Raw genomic sequence first — 23,761 nt, forward strand, 5'->3', positions numbered from 1 at the left:
GCACTAGAGACAGATTTGTAAGGCTGTTTCACATGAGTGAGTCCATTGCGGGAATCACGCTCCTTGTGTGAGCGTAATCCTCCATTCTGGGCTTGCAGGAACGCAAGGCGTTATCATGATTTATAATGCTATGTGCCTCGGCTTGGCCATAATTCTACAGGTTCATAGTGACCTAAAGCTGTCATTATAATCCTGTAGAAGGAAGGTCATGCAGAGGCACATAGCATTACAAATCATGATAACTGCACGCTCCTGCAAGTCCAGAACAGAGGATCCTGCTCACACACGGAGTCTGATTCCTGCAATGGACTCACTCGTGTGAAACAGCCAGAACTCTACCTGATAAACAAATCAATTTGTACTAACTGATTCGCTCATCCCTATGTGCAACACTTGCTGGGGCTAAAGTCTCCATGTAGACCCAGACTAACTGCTGAGTATGTGGATACTGCAACAGAAAGCATCAATTGTCAAAGTATATATTACCGTATATCCCAATATTATCCATTACGAATATTGTGCCAAAACATCCTTAATCTTCTGAAAACTAAGGCAATCGTCAACCTCTGCCACAAGGGAACTTACAAATGTCGATATTTCAAGTATGCACTATGGTGATGTGTACAGTAAAGTGGTGGAAGGCGTGAATATCTCATCCAGATTCCTCAGCTGCACTTGTTTCAGCAAAGCATAGTTTGCTAGAGCTGTTTTCTTTAGATTTCCTGGGCTGGATTTTATTTGAATTGAGAGGTAGGATTGGAAGAGGGTCCTCCCAGTCCACAACCTTCCAGTAAAGGTTTTTCCACTAGCCCAAGGTGATCTCGGATGAGGCCTGCTGGGATCATAACTGGGGAATAAAGTAGACCTCAGAATGTCAGTCTGGGGGGATTGAAGCCTGGAGAGCTGAACTATGCGCTCAGAGACTGGAGACTGGCTGACCGTGAGGCTGAGTGAAGCCTGATCTCCCCTGATGTGAACAGGACTCTATAGGTGAGACAGGAATCACCTGTGTAATAGGTAGAGCCAAGACGGACAGGTATTTATTTTAGGTTTTCGTGTTATGAACTGTGATTTCCTCAAGTGATGTATTAGTTGGATACCATGTGTTAGGCTTTGGACCTTAAAACCCTCTGTCTCTACTGAAGTCTGTCATGGGCGACCCCACAGCGAGTACAGATCCCAACAGCACAAATGGAGAAATACATATCATATCAAAACACACTGGACGCTGCGAGGAATCCCAAGCACTAGGAATATGACAGGTCACTAGGCAAATGCTCCATAAATGAAGGATTCTATAAGATGAACTACTGGGTGCAAACAAATTTAGGAAATGAACCCCCAAAAAAGCCTATGTGATATAATCAGCCCTGCTCAAAGCACATGATCAAACAAGTCCATATGGCTGAATTTGTGACAGTCGAAAATTCAATAAACAATAATAGATTTCCTCCTAAGATGTAGGCCTACTCAAGGAAACACAACAATATAAAGGTCAGTTTACGCATTAAATTTTACAAACCATCAATGAACCATCCCCAATTCCCAAACTTTCTTACACGCATAAAACGCACATTTCAATCATTACAACTATATTACGGTATGTTGTGTATGTGTTAGCACTTATTCTGATTCCTCTACTGATAAACTGCAGCTCTTATAGTTCACTTATTTTTTTGTTCAGTGCCATAAGGGCATAGGTGGTCGACTGAGAAGAAATGAAGAACATATATATTGAAGTATGTGCTGTGAAACATAACTTACATACAATAGATGGTTGCATGATGATGGTTGCAATGCTTTATGTGCTGACAGTGCACTCATTCATCACAAACACTTACCTCAGTAGTGGTCCCAATATCAGCAGATGGGCTGCATGTGCTGGTATCCTGAGGTGCCGTGCCAACACTGCTTCTGATTGGTGAGCTGGGACTCGGAGCAGCCGAGGAGTCAAAGTAGACTGATGACTGATACAGAACTCCTCTCTTCTGAATCTTCTGCCACACTTTGCTCATGGTGTCAGCCAGCTGATATAATAACTGGACCTAGAAAAGGGGGAAGCACAGATAATTTAAGTAAGATTATGAATAATCATCAGAAATGTTAAAGAAGACCTTCCGCCTCCTAGGGTCATCTAGGGTTCAACTGCACGTAGTTTGCATGTTCTCCTTGTCGCAAAAAGTTAATGATAGGCACTCAACATCTGGAATCGCATCAAATATAACACTTATTCATTATAAATTTATCACTATAATTTTAAAAATGAATATTCCAGATAACTAAAACAATAAAAATAGCGATATCTTAGTAGTAGGAAATCCTCATGTGAGATATCGCCACACTTGTGGCATGTGTATATGTACCACACGTCACAAATAATCGGTGTGACAAAAGCCCTGCTGGAGAAGCTGCCACTCCAAGATATATGCCTTTATTCAATGTAACTCAGAATATTAATGCACAGTATACATGACAAACTAGCAAGTCGGCGAGTTTCGCATAAGGTTCTAATGCAGTCGGTTGGCTATTATATAAATAACTTTGAGACACTATGTAGACTAAAGAATTGTTGGATACTTGTATCAATCTTGTTTATATTTCAATTGAACTATATATTGTACCCGCGATTAAGGCCAGTCTCTCACAAGGTGGAATTGTTGTTGTTCATAGTTTGTTCAGATTATAAAGTTCCTTTCCACCTTAAGTGGCCTGGCCAAGTATTGTTCGAATATTGGTCAGTAATAGTGTGAACTGATTACACGCACAGTTGCGCGATATGGTTTTGATTACACACCAATGATGCAGGGAAGCGGAGTCGAGTGCAGGCCGTGGCGTACAACGTGGTGCACAGCACCAATCTATCTTATCTCCGTATCCACCCTCTGATGGTGAGTATTGTATTGTCGCGCTGACTCTCATGTGGTTCGGAGAGTCAATCGGCGTCTCACGTGTTCAGTGAGTGGAATCTCTACCAGTCAATCTCCTTTGTTCATCCAGATTTTTTCAGATGGGATTTCTGGAGCGCTCTATTTGAAATGGATTTAAAAGTTGCTGTGAAGGTACTTGCACATAGGACAGTCCCCAATTCATACGCGTTTCAGAGCTTTGGATTTGTTCCTTCTTCAGGAGTGTGGCGATATCTCACATGAGGATCTCCTGCTACTAAGATTTATCGCCATTTTTACTATTTTTATTGTTTTAATCATCATTCATTTTTAAAATTATAGTGATAAGTTTTTAATTAATAAATGTTACATATTTGATACAATTCCGGATGTTGAGTGCCTATCATAATCTTTTGCGACAAAACTAAAAACAAATGTGATTGGGTGAATCACACTGATAAGTGCACCTATCCATATCAGCCAACAGGGGAGCCACGTTGTCATTTGAATACGCTAACATTCATGTTCTCCTTGTGTTTGTGTGGATTTCTCTGGGTACTCAGATTTTTTCCCACACTCTAAAAACATAGGTTATAGGGGTTGTCTGATCACATCATTACTAAGGCGAGATGAGACACAGTCCCAACCACCAGTTGGCCGGAAGAGGGCGCAACACGCCGGCGCTCGCTGTTTCAGTAGCTCCCGTTGCGTTAAGCTATGGAAACAAGCTATATTGTTTCCCAAGGAATGGGAGCTATGCTGTTTCCCAGGCTGGCTGGCGGTAGGGACAGTGTCTCACCTCACCTTAGTAATGGTGATATAATACAACCCCTTTAAAGGGGTTGTGGAAAGTTTATTTTAACTAGCTGATCGCTGGAGGTCCAACAGCTGGGACACCGACCAATCCTGCGAATTGGGGTCCTGTTTCCCCGTTCAGATGGAGCAGCAGGGTTGTACTTGGGTATCTGGGCACAGAATTAACGGAGTATCAGTGCGTAAGCAAAACCTGCCGCTCCATCAGAATGGGGGTAACTGGACCGTTCTCGGGATTAGTGGGAGTCCCAGTGGTCATAGAAAAAATTTGTTGCATTTGTGACTTCTCTAGTTGCCATATGGATTTTAAGCCGCCCTTGCCAAGTCTATGAAAAGGGGACGTGGTGGGAGGCAGAGTGAGGACAATGCGAGGGTGAGGCAATCTGCCCCTGCAAATTCATCATTATTTATGCCAGAAACTGGTGGAAATAATGACTGAAATATAAGGCAGCTGTGAGCATGGAGACCATGGTGCACAGGTAGCTTATGATGAGGCCTGCGCCTCGTCATAAATTAGACGCCTCCTTTGGGAGCACAGTCCCCATCAATCAGGCTCTTGGTATTTTTGCCAATTGTTAATCACTTACTGGTTGCTTCTGGGGCTAGGGCAATACACAAGCAGGCAATGAGCTTGGATTGTGTCCTTAGACGATGGCAAGTATAAATCCCAATTCCACAGCCCACTGGGGACTGTCATTGCAATATTCACAGAAGAAAATGTTTAACTTTAAATTGTTTGACTAAGTTGGAAGGTATTTACACAGACTTTGATAAATAAGCATTAATCATGGGATGTATATGACAACACATTACCATGCAGTGTATAAAACATGGTGCACAAAAGGAATAAGGACAAGGTCTGGATGTCGACCACAGCTGGATGCCATATATTCCCTACTGAGTCAATGGGAACTCCCCCCCCCCCCCCATACATATATTTATATATTTCTAAGACGTCTAAGCCTGGGGACACGTGCGGCTTTGATGCCGACTTCTTATATAGGCAGAACAGATGCAGGAAACACTAGGGTCAGTCTGCATTCGATGTTGAACAGGACTTGACTACTTTATGCGATGAAAGCTTTTAACACATTACAATTTTGCAAAATTTACATAAATGCTTCTTGAACTTCTGTGCTTTGTCCTCATTAGCCTAAGTGTAGCTCAGAGCAATGTAATCCAACTATTTGTTGGAACACTTGACCTACAGTACAGTTTGGTACATAAATATGAAAATTACCCTAGCAATGATGAGCCCACAACTGGTAAACTGGTCTCTGTAGATTGATATATTTTTTTTTTTTGGTAGGATTTTGTTTCTAGTTTTCAACATGAATTTTTATTATGTGAATAATAGAAAATTGGAAAGATATTTTGCCTGATAGTCTAAAGCCAAGTTCATACAGGGACGTTCAGTTCAGAGAAGTGCACCAACTATCACATCCAAAAATACATCAATTTAGTGAAAATATACAAGTGGTCCAAGTGGTATGGCTTATAGTGTTTTTCATTTTTTTCCACAAGAACAATATCAATGCACAGGCAGCAGTTTTTTTTCTATAAAAGTGAATAGGAAAAACAATTACAAAGCTCCTTCCGATGAAGTAAAACAGCTATTCTTATCTACAAACAAGGCTTGTAATTGAGAATGATCCTACAAAATTTTGCGGCACTGAGAACTATATGGTGGTATACGGAGTGTGAGTACCTCTGCCATGTCTATGAGACCTAAGAATGATACTTTGGGACCAGAACCAAAAGTATGCTGGTAAGAAAGTCAATGAGCAGCAGCTCAATAACACCTTAAGTCCATAAATGTTAAATATGTTAGGCTTGCATTTCAAATTCAGGATTTTTTATGCAGTTTTTGATGCCAAAGTCAGAAGTGACTTAAGAGAGACGAGGCCCTGATTTATCAAACTGGTACAAAGGAAAATTGGCAAAGGTGAAATCGGATTGGTTGCTATGGGCAACTAAGCCAGTTTTGATTCACTGCTATGGGACATTATAAAATAGTGACACATACTCAATTGGCTATTTTTGAGATATCACACTTAGAAATCGAGTCGTCAATAAACATGGTAAAATCTGCATTTACTGCCATCACGATTTTTATCAGGGATATCTTCCGATGTAGTGAAGATAATGCTGTGATTCTGGTATTGTCAGAAAGATTAAAATACCTGCTTTCAAACAAGACAAGCACATATCTCTAGCTTCTACCAATACAGAGATATGAGAAGCAAAAGCAGCCAGCCAGCCCCCCTCCCCTTGCTCCTGGAGCACTCGGGCAGACCTGTTAGGAGGATAAAGGTTTAAGTATGGTTCAGGTAAGAAGCATTTTAATTAGAAGCTAAACACAACAAACAAGGGGTAAAAAATGTGAAATTAGTTTTAGGGGGGTGGGGGGAATCAGAAGCAATATAAGAAAATATGATTTTACTGAAAGAGTAGTCGATGCTTCTATGTAGTTGGAAAATTAACTGTAAGTGAATTTAAACATGAAGGAAATAATATAATGGCAGACTAGATAGGGCAGGTGCTCCTTTGCTGGCGTCAATCTTCCATGTTTCTATGTATCCAATGAAATTCAAAGAAAAAAGTTTAGTTCAAGTCACCTATATGCCAGAAGGTGCAAAGCTACAATGGTGCAAAGACTAAGAGCCAACTGTGTGTCATGGTCTTACCTCCTTGCTTTTCTCCTTCGTTTGACATGTGCTGGCGGCCATCTTGGTTTCTGGGTTTCTTGTAGCCTCCCACCCTGCGGCTCCTCCTTCCCACTGGGAGGAGCTGGATGCCTAGCTCATATATATAGGAGGTCTGTGGCTTCAGTTCCCTGCTTGGTCCCCCTGTGCTCACATGCTTCTAAGACTGCTGCTGCTTCTAGTTCCTGATCCTGGCTTCGTCTGACTACCCTGCTGATTCCTGATCCTGGCTTCGTCTGACTACCCTGTTGGTTCCTGATCCTGGCTTCATCTGACTACCCTTCTGGTTCCTGATCTCTGGTTTCGCAAGACCCTGCTTCGGTTTAGCCATCCGTTTGGACTTTTGCCTTACAGCTTTATTTTCAATAAAGCCTTCTTATTTCCACTCTTCTCTTGTTGTACGTCTGGTTCATGGTTCCATGACATTAGGACCAAGCCATGAATTCTGACGGTACAGGGCCATCCTCGCTACCTACGCTGGTTGCCAGACTTGATCAGCAGGATCACCTGTTGGGTCGGTTCGCTGTGGCGTTGCAAACCCTGCTTGAACGCACGGCTCATTTAGCTTCCATTGCCGATGGGTCGGTTGTCGCTCCTGGGCCCGCTCCTACTGCCGCTCCGGTTGTTGCGCCAGAGTCTACCCCAACACCTGTTGCTGCGCCTGCGGTGTTTCGGGGTATGACCGGTTCTGCCCCCCTTCCACAGCGCTTTGGGGGAGAGCCAACTCAGTGCCAAGGTTTCCTTAACCAGGTGGGCATTTACTTCGAGTTGCTGCCACATGCCTTTCCTACTGAGAGATCAAAGGTGGGCTTCTTGATCTCGCTGCTCTCGGACAAGGCCTTGGCCTGGGCCAGCCCTTTATGGGAGAACAACAATCCGGTGGTTGCCGAGTTTTCCGGTTTTGTTGCTTCTCTTCGGAAGGTATTCGATGTGCCGGCTCGTGCTGCCTCTGCTGCGAAGCTCCTTATGTCCATCAGACAGGGTTCACAATCCGTAGCTGAATACGCCATTGAGTTTCGTACCCTGGCAGCAGAGGTGGGCTGGAATAATGAGGCTCTGGTCGCTGCTTTCTCTCATGGTCTCTCGGATGCCTTGAAGGATGAGGTTGCAGCTAAGGACCTACCTGTGGAGCTCGAGTCTCTTATTTCTTTCCTGATTTTGATTGACACCAGACTCAGGGAGAGACCTTCCTTTCAGGAGAGCGGGCGGAGGTCTTCTAACAGATTGGCGCCTACGTTTGCTGTCCCACCCGTGCCTCCCTCTCCTCCCACGCCTCCTGGGGATGACTTGTCTGGGGGTGAACCCATGCAGCTGGGGTTTGCTCGCCTGTCCGAGGGGGAGAGGGTACTCCGGAGACGCGAGGGCCGATGCATGTACTGTGGTCTCGGTGGGCATTTTCGGTTGGCATGCCCGAACCGTCCGGGAAACGCTCGCACCTGAGATCCTGTCGGGGGCAGATCTTGGGTGGAGTCTCCTCGTCCCCGGTTTCCCGTGTTGACAAACCACTGATTACTGTTGTCCTCTCCTGGGTCGGGGGCTCGGTGACGACCCAGGCGTTGGTGGACTCTGGTGCTGGTGGTTTGTTCATTGATAGTGTGTTCGCTGCCGCCAATTCCATTCCTCTGCAGCCTCGAGGTTCCCCACTGGCTCTTGAGGCGATAGACGGCAGACCCCTTCTGCCGCCACACGTGACTCATGAGACCCTTCCAGTGGGGATGGCCATTGGTGCCGTTCACAGAGAGTCGGTCTGTCTCCAGGTTATTTCGTCTCCACACTACTCGGTGGTCTTGGGGTACCCCTGGCTCCAGAAGCATAATCCGACTTTCGATTGGAAATCGGCCGAGATCCTCTCGTGGTCACCGCAGTGTGGGGCTAGTTGCATCCATGGGCCTGTCAAGTTGCTGTGTACTTCCTCGGACTCTCTGTTGCCTCCTGAATACGAGGAGTACCGGGATGTATTCGATAAGGTGCGTGCGGTTGCCCTACCTCCGCACCGCCCATACGATTGTGCCATAGAGTTACAATCTGGTGCCGTTCCTCCTCGTGGCAAAGTCTATCCACTGTCGGTAGCGGAGAATGAGGCCATGGAGGAGTACGTGAGGGAGGCGCTTTCACGCGGACACATTCGCAAATCCTCGTCCCCGGCAGGGGCTGGATTTTTCTTTGTGAAAAAGAAGGGCGGTGAGTTGAGGCCTTGCATCGATTACAGGGGTCTCAATCGCATCACGATCAAGAACGCTTACCCGATACCCTTGATTTCCGAGCTGTTCGATCGCCTCAAAGGGGCCACGGTCTTTACCAAACTCGACCTGGTAAGGATCAAGGCGGGCGATGAGTGGAAGACCGCGTTTAACACCAGGACCGGTCATTATGAATCCTTGGTTATGCCCTTTGGGTTGTGCAATGCGCCCGCAGTCTTCCAGGAATTCATCAACGATGTTTTCCGTGACCTGTTGCAGCAGTGTGTGGTGGTCTATTTGGATGACACCTTGGTATATTCTGAATCCATGGAGGCCCACATTCTGGATGTCAGACGAGTGTTGCAACGGTTACGAGAGAACAAGCTGTTCGGTAAGCTTGAGAAATGCGAATTTCACCGATCCCAGGTGACCTTCTTAGGTTACATCATTTCCGCTGAGGAGTATGAGGTGAGCAATATCCTGGACTCACGCCTGGTCCGCGGCCAGGTGCAGTTTTTGGTCCATTGGCGTGGTTATGGTCCAGAGGAGCGTTCCTGGGTTCCCTCCGCAGATGTCCATGCTCCTGCCTTGCTCCGAGCCTTCCACGCACGCTTCCCTCAGAAACCGTTCCTTACTCCGCGGAGGAGGGGCCCTTGAGGGGGAGGTACTGTCATGGTCTTACCTCCTTGCTGTTCTCCTTCGTTTGACATGTGCTGGCGGCCATCTTGGTTTCTGGGTTTCTTGTAGCCTCCCACCCTGCGGCTCCTCCTTCCCACTGGGAGGAGCTGGATGCCTAGCTCATATATATAGGAGGTCTGTGGCTTCAGTTCCCTGCTTGGTCCCCCTGTGCTCACATGCTTCTAAGACTGCTGCTGCTTCTGGTTCCTGATCCTGGCTTCGTCTGACTACCCTGCTGATTCCTGATCCTGGCTTTGTCTGACTACCCTGTTGGTTCCTGATCCTGGCTTCATCTGACTACCCTTCTGGTTCCTGATCTCTGGTTTCGCAAGACCCTGCTTCGGTTTAGCCATCCGTTTGGACTTTTGCCTTACAGCTTTATTTTCAATAAAGCCTTCTTATTTCCACTCATCTCTTGTTGTACGTCTGGTTCATGGTTCCATGACACTGTGGCTTGAAACACGTAAGAAACTGATACACCGGCAGCCTGTGTCCCTCATTGCCCAGCTACTTCTTGTGGAAAATTATTAATTGAACTACTACTACTCCCATTTTGCCTTCACCACCATCCCCCTCCTCTCCTTGCTCTGTGTGCAGTTAAAAGGCTGCTTTTAATTGCTAATTAGCTTCTGCTATGAATGCTGTATTGCCTTCTCACTCCTTGCCTGAGCTTAGGTTCTTTGTTTACTAGGTTACTAGTGAAAGGTGTGCTATTTTCAGTGCCTGTGTCTCAAACCTCTGCCTGTTAACTGACTCTCAGCTGTCTGCCCTGATCTTAGCCTGTTTACTGTACCGATCCTGTGCTGCCTACCTTGGATTAGTTTTTACAGATTTGCACAAACTCTGCCTGCCCTGACCCCTACTTGTTTACTGTCTACAAGTATTGAATGATCCTTTGGTGCTTCACACCAGTATCTATGACTCGTGTGCCAACTAGACCAGGATTATTCAGAGATAGCAGCCTGGTGAGTGCCCTGCACTGAAGTCCAGATCCCTCTATAGAGGTTAAAGTCAGGTGATTGCCAGGATTAGCCCAAAGTTAAACAGATTAGTTGGTGCCATGGGTACACACCCACTGCCCATTACAGAAACTTGAGAGATGCAAAAAGAAATATTTTTAAAGAAATGTTATAAAGTGGCAATGTTGTAATGCTGTAGTGATCATCAGTTCACCACTGCTTCAAACATCTCCACAAACAGCTGAAAAATAATTCCCACGTTAGTGTGAGGTCCCTCTTGTTCTTAGCTGTTCAATTTCTGACACTTCCTGGTGGCAATTTAATTGTTTCTTGGAGTAGCTAAACTCTGAGAAAGTTTGGAAGTCAGGTCAATCTAGCCAGCAGGAAACCTAGTCATTTTACAACTATGATAATTACTTTGAAAATGGCAGAAACTGTAAGAGGAATACTACAAATTCTAAGAACTCATCAGGTGAGGACATCTTCATAGTGAACATGGTTTGTGGGTAATTTGTGTAGATCTAAACATTTAAACTTTGATACATGTACTGAATTTTCAAGTACAAATACATTTGGAATTACAATTCCCCTGGATTATTTTGTGTACTGGATGCTAAACTGTGGCTGGTGGGCTCAAAGATTAAGATGTGTCTATAAGCTTTTAATATGTAGGACATACTTTACAACTCTATGGATTGATCATAGGGACTGCAAGATTAAAGGATGTAAACACATTTCTATGCTTGGTCAGGGCTCAGAATGAGTTTTGGACACTGCCGGGGAGATTTATCAAAACTAGTATAAAAAAATAAAATAAAAACTTTCATTTTTCAGAGCTTCTTTTAAAAATGAATTTGAAAATTTTAATTGAAGTGGAGTCTGACTGGTTGCTATGTGTAACTAAGCCAGGCATTCCTTTACATCAGATTTATCCAGGTTCTGTATCTACTGTATACGAATATTGTCATATTCAATATTTTTTTTCTCTTTCCTTGGATGGTGGGGGCAGGTTAGGGTGAGCCGGGGTGTGTGTTTAGGCTTTAGGCTAATTGCATGTTAGATAATGGACTGTATGGTGAAAAAAAAATCAAAAAAAATCAGTTTATATAAAACTAATCTTTCGAGAAAAAAAAAATATGTCAGTGTATCATATTCCCAAACATTTTATTACCTTGAATGTTAAATTGCTTTAAGTCACAAGAGGCATATTTTAGGGAACATCTTTCCTATAAATGAGACACACAATATGCTCCATAGTGCGGCGCAGGTCACCCAGCTGCAGTGGAGTTGACTGCGGACCAAGATATATTGTAAGACACTCAATACCTCTGTGTGCTGACCAGTTCTGAGTTTCCAGAGCTCGTTTTCACAGCACTAACTTGCCAGAATGTTACGATGATACTGCATGTGATTTACTACACGTGATGTCCATGAATAATACAAGACAAAAAAAAATATGCAGGTCTTTGGAGACGTACATCTGAATCATCGAACAATGTCTTTATAAAGCATCTGTTCAGACCGCAACTACCATGAGCGTTCACTTTTAAGAAACTCAGTGTGTGGTAACTCGGTAGAGGAGTTAAAATACCCCAAGTAAATCAGAAGATGTCAATTATAATGCACTGAGGTTGGAGTTTATTCACGTGGTCTGTCATATTATTACCATCAACGTCCATGGGCCGACTGGCCATAGACCCTACAGGGAAATTTCGAGGTGGGCCAATGCCCAGAGGGGCCGTTAAATCCCTTCTCATGGCCACATAACTATCTGATGCTGTCAACAGTAATTCATGTAGGAGCATCAGGCACTTAAGCACCTGGCCAACAGTCACAGGTGCTCTCCTGAATTCAACTGTATCGTCATCCTCAGGATGGTGATACAGCCAAATACCGCAGTGGTATTTTGTGCTGCACTCCAGTATTGCTGGCCCTGCCTACTTGTGTTGCTCCATCTTCTATCAACTTGAACCTGCCTACAACATGGGGCTACTTTTAAGTTTTTTTTCCAGTGCCACTTTATGCTCCCAGTCGGCCTCTGTCCATGTCTGTTGACAACCTATTCAAATCCATCTCTATCTTTGTAAAAAGAAGAGCATATACAATTATGGGTTATCAGAAATTTATTTGGGAAATAAATATATGGCTCTAAGTCTAGTTCCACACCTGCAGTAAATCTATCGGACAGGCTGTTCCAGCAGAGGAACATCCTGTCGAAGCTCACCGTATCCGTCCTAGCCAGATACTACTATTAACTGACAAACCCATCCGACTATCCGGCAAGTTTCCGATATGAGTGCCTGGTCTCGGCCAGACAAAAACCAAATGCATGTACCAGTTTTTTTTTCAGCCGAAACCCTTCCCTCATGCTGGAAACTGGCTAGATTCCATCATGGTCAATAGAGTCTGGTGGTGAACAACAGTATCCGGGCTAAGCTGAATACGGTAAACTCGGCAGGCTGATCCTCTGCCAGAACAGCCTGTCGGATAGATTTACCAGAGATGTGGAACTAGCTTAACACAGACCAGTAATGTGAACATGCCATCACACTCACTGCTAGTCTTACCAGTGCTAGGATCTCATATTCCCTGCTGTGAAAATTCTATACGATTTGGCAATACTGAAGTACCTTGCTGAAACCCCATTCTCCTTCAGAAAGCAGATAGAAAGACTACAAGTAATTCTCTCTGTTCAAAATTTTAACATATCTATCTCTCAAGAAAGGAGAATACATCTTCTAAAGAGAAAGTTACATTGGTCAATATTTTACTTCAAAAGTCCTTCCAGGGGAAAGATAAATAATTATTTTTCTTGCAGAGGAACACTGACCACTTTCTCACTTCTTTCATGCTTTTATCTAGGGCTAATCACAAGCTAGCCAAAACCATCTTCACTGCTGATGAGGTCCAAGGAAAATGAAACACACCTGTCCACAAGCGTGCTTTGCGTTTAGATTACCTGCAGGTTGTGTATTAAAACTCTCTCTAAACTGAGATATTGACTTACTTTTGAGAAAGTCTTTTCTTCTGGAGAAGAGTTATTTGCAAGTCCATACCAAAATGGAATGTCGGACCATTTATAATGTTTGTCATGGCAATAGGTTGTGTCAGGCTAAAAGGATTTTGATGGGCTTTATACCCATAAACAAAACTGATTATCACTTAATATGGCCACCATTAAAGGGATCCTCCGAGAATGGAATCCCCTTTCATATGGCCAGGCAGAGTGCTGGGGTTAAAAACACTCATCTGTCACCAGTGCTCCAGTTCCAGTATCAAGGTCCCATCTCCTTAACTTCCGGAACCAACTGTATTGGAAGTGTGATGAGCTATCTATATTTCAAAGCTGCTAGCCAATATAAAAAGAGGTTGGCGGTCTCGTAGAACCCTTAATGCTCCCACATGCATTAGTCTGTGGCTTTTGCTGAGTGCTGAACAAATCTGCACAATTACACAAGACATTTCTGCTTCTGTAAGTCTGCATAACTACATATACAGACATGCACAGATGTGTAATTCCTTATCTTTTCCTTTAGCACAATATATACTAGGTGGTGCGGCACAACATGGACAGCTTTGAAAAAAATTAACCACTCTTCTAATTGTCCACCCAGAGGTAATAACCAGAATTGCAGCCTTTCGAGGGTTTTGCGAATATACTGTGATATTGTATTGGGATTGTATTGTGATAACTTTGACTCCTTAACAAATTTTGGAGAAAAATAAAGGGTATACACATCTGTATGAGGACTATGAAGCCTGGTGACAATCCTTGTGTCCATTTTTCTACCAGTAGTAAGCCTAACTATGTCTACTGCTAACATTCGCATTTTTGGCTGCCAACATACATTAAATAAAAGTATTAAAAAAACACACTAATTTTGGTAGAATTGGTCAACAATCTGGTGCCTTCTAATGGGTAAGAAGAAGGATCAGGTATTTTGGATTTCAACATGGTTGACCCTTTGTACCATTGGATAAGCTGTGGACAGAAGTATCCCATCAGGGTTGCCAAAACACAAAAAGAGCAATTATTGTGGATGCAGTCCAGTGCAGTAAGGAGTGCCGAGACTTGTACATAGGTGAAGCAAAGCAGCAGCTACACCAGCATATGGCCCAGCACAGAAGTGTCAACACCTGGGGACAAATGACACTCATTTGATGACATTGACTTTTGCATCTTGGAAGACATGTAGGAAGCTATTTATGTTAAGTTCGAGAAGCTTGAATATGGGTGGAAGGGTGCAACATCTATTGTCTGCCACTTACAATGCTGTTCTAACACCTCTCCTGGGGCAGTTAAATCACACCTAATAGATACAGCAATGCAAATGCAATCAACAGCTTACCTCCATAACTGAAGCACAAGTCACAGGTATTTAATGTCGTAACTTTCTCTTAAAAGTCATTCTAATGGAGAAAGCCAGTCAGATTACTAGCGAAATAACACATCCAGTTGCTCTGACTTATTACTACTGGAAAAATTACTAATGAAATAGGTATGAGCACAGTCAGGAAAAAAATATTTGGTCAATATACAAATATACATCTCACTTATGTGGTCGGCTTGATAATTCACCTTTAGAATTAATTAAAAAAACAAAAACAATTAGTGATCAGAAGTAAAAACTATACTATTATGTACAAGTCTTCAATTGCACCCACTTTCCACTTAACAACGGGATCAAGATACAAAAGGGCCAACCTGAAGGCCATCGATGTAACAGAGGGCAGGCTTCAAAACTGAACCCACACACGCTGTCATTTAAAAAGAACACAAACAAAAAGCAAACTCAGGTCACCCTCTGTGTCCCCAAGCACCTTTCCACTCCACTTTGCTGTGATGTATTCCAGACACTCTTAACTGCTTGCCACCCTCCAATCAGAACTTCATGTAGCGTGAAAAAGCACAAGGGTGTGAACCCGACTGGAGGAATTTTTATTGTTCTTTAGCACGTGCGTCCACAAGTCAGCACTGCCATGCGTCAGGATGTGCACATCTGCTACTTATTTCTTTCCACCAGGCCAAAGATGCCTCTGCTAGAAGGATCTCGAGTTACACAAACCCACAAATACATCAAAGTAAACACTCTTCAGATTGCACAAAGCCTGCCATTGCTACCACAACTTTAAAAGGATAGCTCTTAGACTTAGAGATTTTATCATATATATCAAGGGTGTAGAGCGGAGATCGAAAAGGACCCTACAGTTATTAGACATTTCATCAGATGGTTAGACACATTATGTATTTTACTAATAGGAACTGACACAAAGTTATGTTTGTTTAATGATAACAGCACAATTCAGGAGCAACAACTATAAACTAAGTATAACATAACACAGCTGAATAAATCAGAATCGTTCCTTACAGATCATGCAGATTTACAGGGAATCTTCAGGTCCACATGCTGTAGATGGCTTGGATGCAGTCTACCTGTGCTATGTGAAAGACTATCAGTGGCATAATAATTGCATGTGGTGTGACTGCAACCAGGCCTGGAGGCAAAGGGGTATAGCCGAATCCGCAACAAGCGTTGCTTTCAACTGAGAGACGTGGATCCAGTTGAAAACTTTCGTGGAGCAGTGGATACACTACTTACTCTGGTAGTATACAAGATGCTTTAGGCCTGTGGATTGCACTGTATGGCACTGTCCGGGCCTGGTCATGTAGAGCAGGCAAAAAGCAGAGGTTCCTGCTGCTCCTCATGGGAATGGAGCTTGGTGACTTCCATTTTAATATTTATATTGGTGCAAAGGGGGCAGTATGAATTATTCTCTATACATGGGGGCACAGGAAGACTACTACTGTCTGTGTGCACATTGCTACTATATGGGGACACAAGCTCCCAAAAACACACTGCCGAGTAGGGAGCAGAAAGGGGGCAACACTACTGCGTAAGGACCGCTATTACCCTCTGGAGTACTAATTTGTGCATTAAATTCTGCAAAAGGCAAGTCATGGCTGGAAGAAATCTTCATGGCTGGATGGAGAAGAAAAGGGAAAGCGAAAGACTCCAATAGGAGAAGACGTCACATTTGAGTAACTGGATCCAAGCATACTTTACATACTAATATGTTTTGCAGAGCACCTGTGAAGAACTGATAGCTACCACTATATGGTCACTGAAAGGCCCCTTGCAGACGAGCGTGAGCGGAATAGGTCCAACGCACAATTTCGCAAGCAAGTCCATTCAGTTTAGTATGTGATCGCGTTCAGTTCAGAAAAACGCAGAATATAGAACATGCTGCGATTTATACGTAACGCACAAGTTATGCGTGAAAAACAATGCTCATGTACACAGACTCATTGAAAATGAGTGGGTCCAGATTCAGTGATTGTGAGCCTAAACCAAGAGTGGAAGCTACACAGAGATAAAGTGTAAGGCTAGGTCTACACAACGACATTTGTTGCGCGACAAAAAGTCGCGAGACAGATAGGGCGCAACATTTGTAACGCAACATTTTGTTGCACTAATGTCGCGCGGAAATTGTTATAATGGCAGTCTATGGTGTCGCACTGCAACATGCGACATGCTGCGACTGCGACGCGACAGTCGCAGAAAATCCATCTCGAATGGATTTTCTGCGACTGTCACCTCGCAGTATGTCGCATGTTGCAGTGCAACACCATAGACTGCCATTATAAAAATTGTCGCGCAACATTAGTGCAACAAAATGTCGCGCGACAAATGTCTTCGTGTAGACCTAGCCTAAGGCAAAGATCTGCACCTGGATTTGGCTCACAATCACTGATGGAAATCACTGAACTAAATAATTGACTGATTTGACAGTTACTCCTGTTGTACATGCTGACTATGACTACAAAAAGGTCATACATCATTCCACATTGTATAGACACCTATACACACAGTGAACTTCAATATTAGTAACAGGGAAGTGTTTACAAGTGAGTTATCACAACTTCTAACCTGGGGTAGAAGCATCAGATTTTACTTTTCCTGTTCCCTATTCTATTATATGAGCAATAGGATTATTTTTTCGTAATCTTGTAAAACCTCTATAATATGTGTGCATGTTTAAACCATATTACAGTAAAAGCAACATAATTCGATCGACTGACCTGGGAATTTGAGCATTTTATTTCCAGAGGTTCTAAGTCAACATGCAGACAGACAACAAACGAGTGGCCAGCTTCAGGACCAGCTGACGGCAGCGTGTGAGAAGTGACGGCCAGGGTAGACGTACAGCCCATTGGTTCTACTAAGTTGAGTATTACTTGATGCTCCACAAGAGTATACACACTAAAGTTATGGAGGTTGATGGTCCAAGGAAAAGCAACTCCTAAAGGGTAGAAAAAAAAGAGGCAGTCAGCATTTAGCACCATAGGCAGCAGCGTCACAAGACAAAACTACAAATGTATAGTATATAACTTTCAACTACAGAACCTACATCTTAAAGATTCTTTACAGGCTATGTACACCTTTGGGGCAATTTATTATTATTATTATTGTACTGTACTTATTTTGAGTTAAATATCATTTTTTCAATTGATCTTTATTCAAAATATGGAATCGTTTGTTGTGTACATAACTGAGATGCTCTAGTAGCTGCCTTTTCCGTCATCTGGGGAGCTGAGGTGCTCCTTATCTCTGCTCTCTAACCTTATAAACACTTATCTTATTAAAGCTCAATCCTCATCTCACTGATAAGAATGTGGCTTAAATAAGTGTTTATGACCTATTAGTAGTTTAGAAATAAGAGTTACTAGATGACGTGAAAGTACCAGTCACACAGCTATTAAAACCGTTAACCCTTTGTGACAGAACGGTTCAGTATTTAAAAAAAAAGGCCAAATGAAAATACGATTTTCAGCCAAAAATGAGTAAAACGCAATCATAAACAAAAATTGCCGCCAAACGTGTACATAGCCTTTAAGCTGTAAATACAAAGTCTTAAAGGGGCTGCCCAGGATTAGAAAAACATGGCTGCTTTCTTACAAAGATAACCCACACCTGTCCATGGGTTGCATTTGTTTTTGCAGCTCAGTTCAACTAATGTGTCCAGGGCTGGGCTGCAATACAACCTGTGGACTGACATGGTGCTGCTTTTGGAAGTAAGCAGTTATGCTTTTCAAATCCTGGACAACTACTTTAAGTACATTACAGTGGCTGCCAGCCCAGCATCAAGCATATAGGTAATATGTGACCAAGACAGAACTTTGTGTCTCTATTATATTTAAGCATACAGTTCGTACGTAATAGATAGAGACAACTTCTTCCAAAAAATGCTGAGGTATGTCGTAGAGGAGGGAATATGCTCAAGGCAGGATAGAAATAGTTAACAAGGAAGATCAGGCACAAATAAATGACTGCTCTGCTGGGAATTTTATTTCCTGCAGCTGCCCCCCTGCTAAGATTAAAGGGGATAATTTATTCAACAGAAATACACTTAAATTAGGTGTATTTCTGACGCAGATTGTGGCATAAAGGTCATTTGCGCCACAATCTGTGACTTATCCACGCTAACGCCAGGTCTAGAAAAATGGGACTGGCGGGGGGAGGAAGGGTCGGCAGACCCGTCTCATTTACCATTTTCTACGCCTGTTTAAGGAGTAGAAAATGGTGTAAATGTAAGACAGCAAGGAAGCTGGCTTACAGTTCGACTGGCGCTGGATCAGACGAAGTTATGTAGAGGCCGGTGCTATCTATAGGGGTTATTAAGAACTGAATCTAAAATGCCGGTCTTAATAAATGTGCCCCAAAGCGCTCCAACTTGTAGAGGGTGTGGATATATTAGTGCACTGATGAAATGTAATCATATCTGCCCACAAGTAGTACATGAAACACAACCTAGGAATAAATGTAACCATGAGTTGAGCGGTCATGGAAATACAAACTAAAGAGGAATTCTGGGCTACAAAATGTTTTTTAGATATGTTATTATTGAGAGATAATATGAAAAACTGATACTAACATGAACACACACAGAAACGGAGTTCTATCTGAATATATAAAGTATATCACATACTAACATAATACATGTTTTCTGAGAGTTTGCTTTGACTCATCGTAATTCAAGTTTTCATACACGACCCATGTCACATCTTCCATAATATTAACGTTTACGCAGGCATGCCGGCTGGCTATTAGTGCATTTAAAAGGTTTGTCCCACAAAAAATATTCTACAGTTTTCAAACCAGCACCTGGATCTGAATACTTTTGTAATTGCATGTAATTAAAAGTCTCTGGGGTATTCAATAAAAATGTATCTGTATAGCGCCATCTGAAGTTTGTTCTTTTTCTTATTGCCTTGTCCTGCTCACTGAGATGGCCGCACATGCTCAGTTTTATCCTTCAACTGCCCCCTGAGCTGTGATAGGGAGAGCTGAGACACTCCCCCTGAGCTGTGATAGGGAGAGCTGAGACACACACCCCTGAGCTGCAGCAAAAAAGACACTCCCCTTGAGCTGTCAGCTCAATATAATACTAGCAGAGCAATGAATGGGGAGATCTCTGGATCCATGTGAGGTACAGGGCTGGTTCTAGCTTTGTTACAAAGAGATTGTCATGTACTACATGATGTCTGATTTTCATTTTTTTACATTAGTCATGGGATAACCCCTTTAATTGCAATTTCTGAAAGGTTCCATCAACACGTGTAAAAAAATTGTTAAAAAAATTCCAGACTTTTCCATTTTTAAATTCTTTCTTGTCCAGGAAATTGGTTCATGTAACAGAACTTTACATAACGTTGCTGTAATACCATGTATATACTGTCAGCCAGGAACCATCACTGCTATGTGAGATCTGATAACAAATCTAAGCCTTCACTCGGAATCAGTGATATTACAGTTATTATACTACCACACCATTACTACAGCTCTGTGCCGATCCCAGGAGACAGGCAGTCAAGTGCTTAGAAATTTGCTGCTGACGCCCACACGTCAGGGCTGTTTTCTATTGAAGACTATGGATGTATAGTATGTAATATAGAGCAAAAACTGAATTTGCTCTTGGAGTAATCTCATTGTCTCCCACGTTGTACAGTAACTTATCTAATGCACTAGTAAAGAAATGAGATGAAGTCCCAGAAGTCAGACTTCCTGACCGCATTTGTGTCAGTTTTAGATCTGTAGCACATTTGCAATTTTTGTACTGAAATAAATACACCAAATAAAAGGAAAAAAATGATGACTGGTGCTTATCCAACAATCCCCTTTAATATGCACTTAATCTATGGTTATTGACTAGAATGAACCCTACATTACATCACATACTTTTTTTCTGTTTCATCAAGGAGCAGAAAAATTCAGCAAACTAAGGGTCCATTCACACGTCCGTAAGTGTTCTCCAGATCCGCAAAACACAGAAACTGGCAATGTGCATTCCGCAATTTGCGGACCGCACATCACCGCCACTATAATAGAAAATGCCTAATCTTGTCCGCTATTGCGGAAAAGAATAGGACATGCTCTATTTTTTTGCGGACAGCACGGATGCGGAAGTGCGGATCCGAAAATGCGGAGGCGGACAGCACATTTCAGACCCATTTTGCAAACGTGTGACTGGACCCTTAGGGAGTAATTTTATGATGCTGAAATACGCCTATATTACGCATAATTCAGGTTTCAGTGCAGCGGTTAGCTGTGGCGCAAATTGCGACTTTGTCCCGCTCACGCCAGTTCTAAAAAGAGGGCAGGGAAGACCAGACAGGACCGTCTCATTCACCATTTTCTACGCCTCTTTCAGGCATAGAAAAAGGTCTAAATGTAAGCCAGCAAGGAAGCGGTCTTACAATTAGAACTGGCAGTGGATCTAAGTAAGGGACAGGCCGGAGACTCTGCATAACTTTGGCGGATCCACCACTAGTTTAGGGGTTTATTAAGACAAGGCATTGGTCTTAATAAATGTGTCCCTAATTCCTGAAAAAAAACTTATACCCTCGTGGAAACATAAATAAAAAAAAAAAGAGTAATCCAATAAGATTGTATTGCAAAGTTTATTTAAAGGCTCACAAACAACATTTATAACCCATCCACAGGGTATGTGATAAATGTATGATCACTGATGGTCCATCCAATGAGACTCCCACTGAGAAAGAGGGACCCCGAATCCCCTGTGTAAATGGAGTGGCAGTGTGCAAGTGTGACAACTGGGACTGCTGGAGATAAGTGAGCTTTGTTCTTTGCAGTCCCACTGAATAGAGCGGTGGTCACATATGCGCACTACTGCTGCTCCATTCACACATGGTCTCAGGGACCCCATTTAAATCTCTGATATTTCTGAGTTAAGTTGTACACGGGGCCGTCTGATCAGTGACTGATGGTATTCTCTGTATATATACACAGATGTCAGACACTAACGCTGGGTTCAGACCTGAGCGTTCGCGATGGAGCGCTCCGCGATTGTACGGGCGTTTGCAATCGCGCATACAGAGACAAGCAAACGCCCATTGTCGCGCGTTCCCGCTGAAGTCTATGGACGGGAACGCGCGACAAGACGCCCCAAAGAAGCTCATGTACTTCTAGGGGCGTCGGGCGTTTTACAGCGCGATCGTACGCGCTGTAAAACGCTCAGGTGAGCACCATTCCCATAGGGAATCATTGGTTCTTGCCTGTTGAGCGTTTTACAGCGCGATCGTACGCGCTGTAAAACGCTCAGGTGTGAACCCTTCCCATAGGGAATCATTAGTTCTTGCCTGTTGAGCGTTTTACAGCGCGTAGGAACGCGCTGTGAAGCGCTCAGGTCTGAACCCAGCCTTAGAAAAAATTGCGGAGTCCGCACACCTTGATATAATGGTGGGTGCTCGTAGAGGACGTCAGTCGCAGAATATATAATGGTAATCCACGGCACACCGATCTCTTTTTGTTTTGCAAAATTTATTATAGGTGCAAAAAATTATTATTCACAGGTTTCGTCAATATATGACTAGTTGCGCCATAATTATGATATAACAAATCACATATATTTGTGGGCCATGATAATTCCCGACGTTTCGGTCCTGTCAAAGACCTTTATCAAGGGATCTAGGCCGATTAGCAAACAGCATGGTATGATGGCGCCCATACCATGCTGTTTGCTAATCGGCCTAGATCCCTTGATAAAGGTCTTTGACAGGACCGAAACGTCGGGAATTATCATGGCCCACAAATATATGTGATTTGTTATATCATAATTATGGCGCAACTAGTCATATATTGACGAAACCTGTGAATAATAATTTTTTGCACCTATAATAAATTTTGCAAAACAAAAAGAGATCGGTGTGCCGTGGATTACCATTATATATGAACCCAGCCTTAGGCTCTTTCACATGAGCGATGCAAAACTCATGCAAGTTCTGTCAGTAAAAAAAATATGTTTTTTTCCCTGAATTTCCCTTCAGTTTGCTTTAATGTTTTCTGCAAATCTGTTACGTTCTTGAGTTTTTTTTTCATGCAGATGCAATCAGTTTTTAAAGGGGACCTTTCACCTCTCCCGACATGTCTGTTTTAATAGCTTCATGCATTTCCCACGTACTAACAATTCTGGAGCATCGATTCTTCTTTCTGTATGTTGTCCCATTCCTCTATTATTTCTACTAGAAGTTCTGAATATTTGCCAGTAGTCTGCAGTAAGGGTCCAGAGGGGAGGTAACCGGTTGGGGGGGGTGTACCTAAACAGTCTGAAAATGGCAGCACTGATTGGATAGAGTCAGACTGTGCAGGTATGTGTGCAACAGACTATTAGGTCCTACAGTAGGTGGCCACGCTGTTTAAATATATAACAAAGTTTTTCAAGGGTCATGCGACCAAAGCGTGGCTTGAATCACCTACTGACTAAATTTTTATTTTTAATACATAAAACTTTTACTTTTATTATTGCAATTTAAAATTTAACACTCTAAATTATATTTAAAAATTCTCAGGATGAGCAGTGAGTACTGATATATATTCCTGTGTACCTCTGCTCGGTGTACACCACTATGTAGGATAGCCCCTGATAATTTTCTCAGGGCTTCCCGAATTTCCTAAACATAAAGTTGCTGAAAAGGTTTAGGAAATTCGGGAAGCCCTGAGAAAATTATCAGGGGCTATCCTACATAGTGGTGTACACCGAGCAGAGGTACACAGGAATATATATCAGTACTCACTGCTCATCCTGAGAATTTTTAAATATAATTTAGAGTGTTAAATTTTAAATTGCAATAATAAAAGTAAAAGTTTTATGTATTAAAAATAAAAATTTAGTCAGTAGGTGATTCAAGCCACGCTTTGGTCGCATGACCCTTGAAAAACTTAGACTGTGCAGGTACACCCCCTCCCAACTGGTTACCGCCCCTCTGTACCATTACTGATAGCTAATAGCAATTCATTCATAACTTCTAGTAGAAATAATAAAGGAATGGCACAACACAGAGCCATAAGAATAGATGCTCCAGAATTGTTATTACATGGGAAATGCACGTGGCTATTAAAACAGACCTGTCAGGAGAGGTGAAAGGTTCTCTTTAATGTGTTTTTTTACACACAAGATAAGAAATTTAAGAAAAACCCTCAACATCTCCTAGCAGTAATCAATAAAAAACCGATTGCACCTGG

General features: G+C 42.8%; 1 protein-coding gene across 7 annotated transcripts in view; it reads right to left on the reverse strand.

The window, feature by feature from the left end:
• Positions 1–23,761, reverse strand: part of VPS13B (vacuolar protein sorting 13 homolog B) — a 988,099-nt gene that overhangs the window by 443,712 nt on the left and 520,626 nt on the right. For all 7 annotated transcript variants that reach the window (XM_044295329.1, XM_044295331.1, XM_044295327.1 and 4 more), the window contains 2 exons: positions 17,302–17,522; positions 1,842–2,045 (listed from right to left, as the gene is read on the reverse strand). In XM_044295329.1, the coding sequence (XP_044151264.1) occupies positions 1,842–2,045; positions 17,302–17,522 (425 nt within the window). The remainder of the gene's footprint in view (positions 1–1,841; positions 2,046–17,301; positions 17,523–23,761) is intronic.

Source organism: Bufo gargarizans, chromosome 5 (genome assembly GCF_014858855.1).
Source record: "Bufo gargarizans isolate SCDJY-AF-19 chromosome 5, ASM1485885v1, whole genome shotgun sequence".
NCBI classification, from domain to species: Eukaryota; Metazoa; Chordata; class Amphibia; order Anura; family Bufonidae; genus Bufo; species Bufo gargarizans.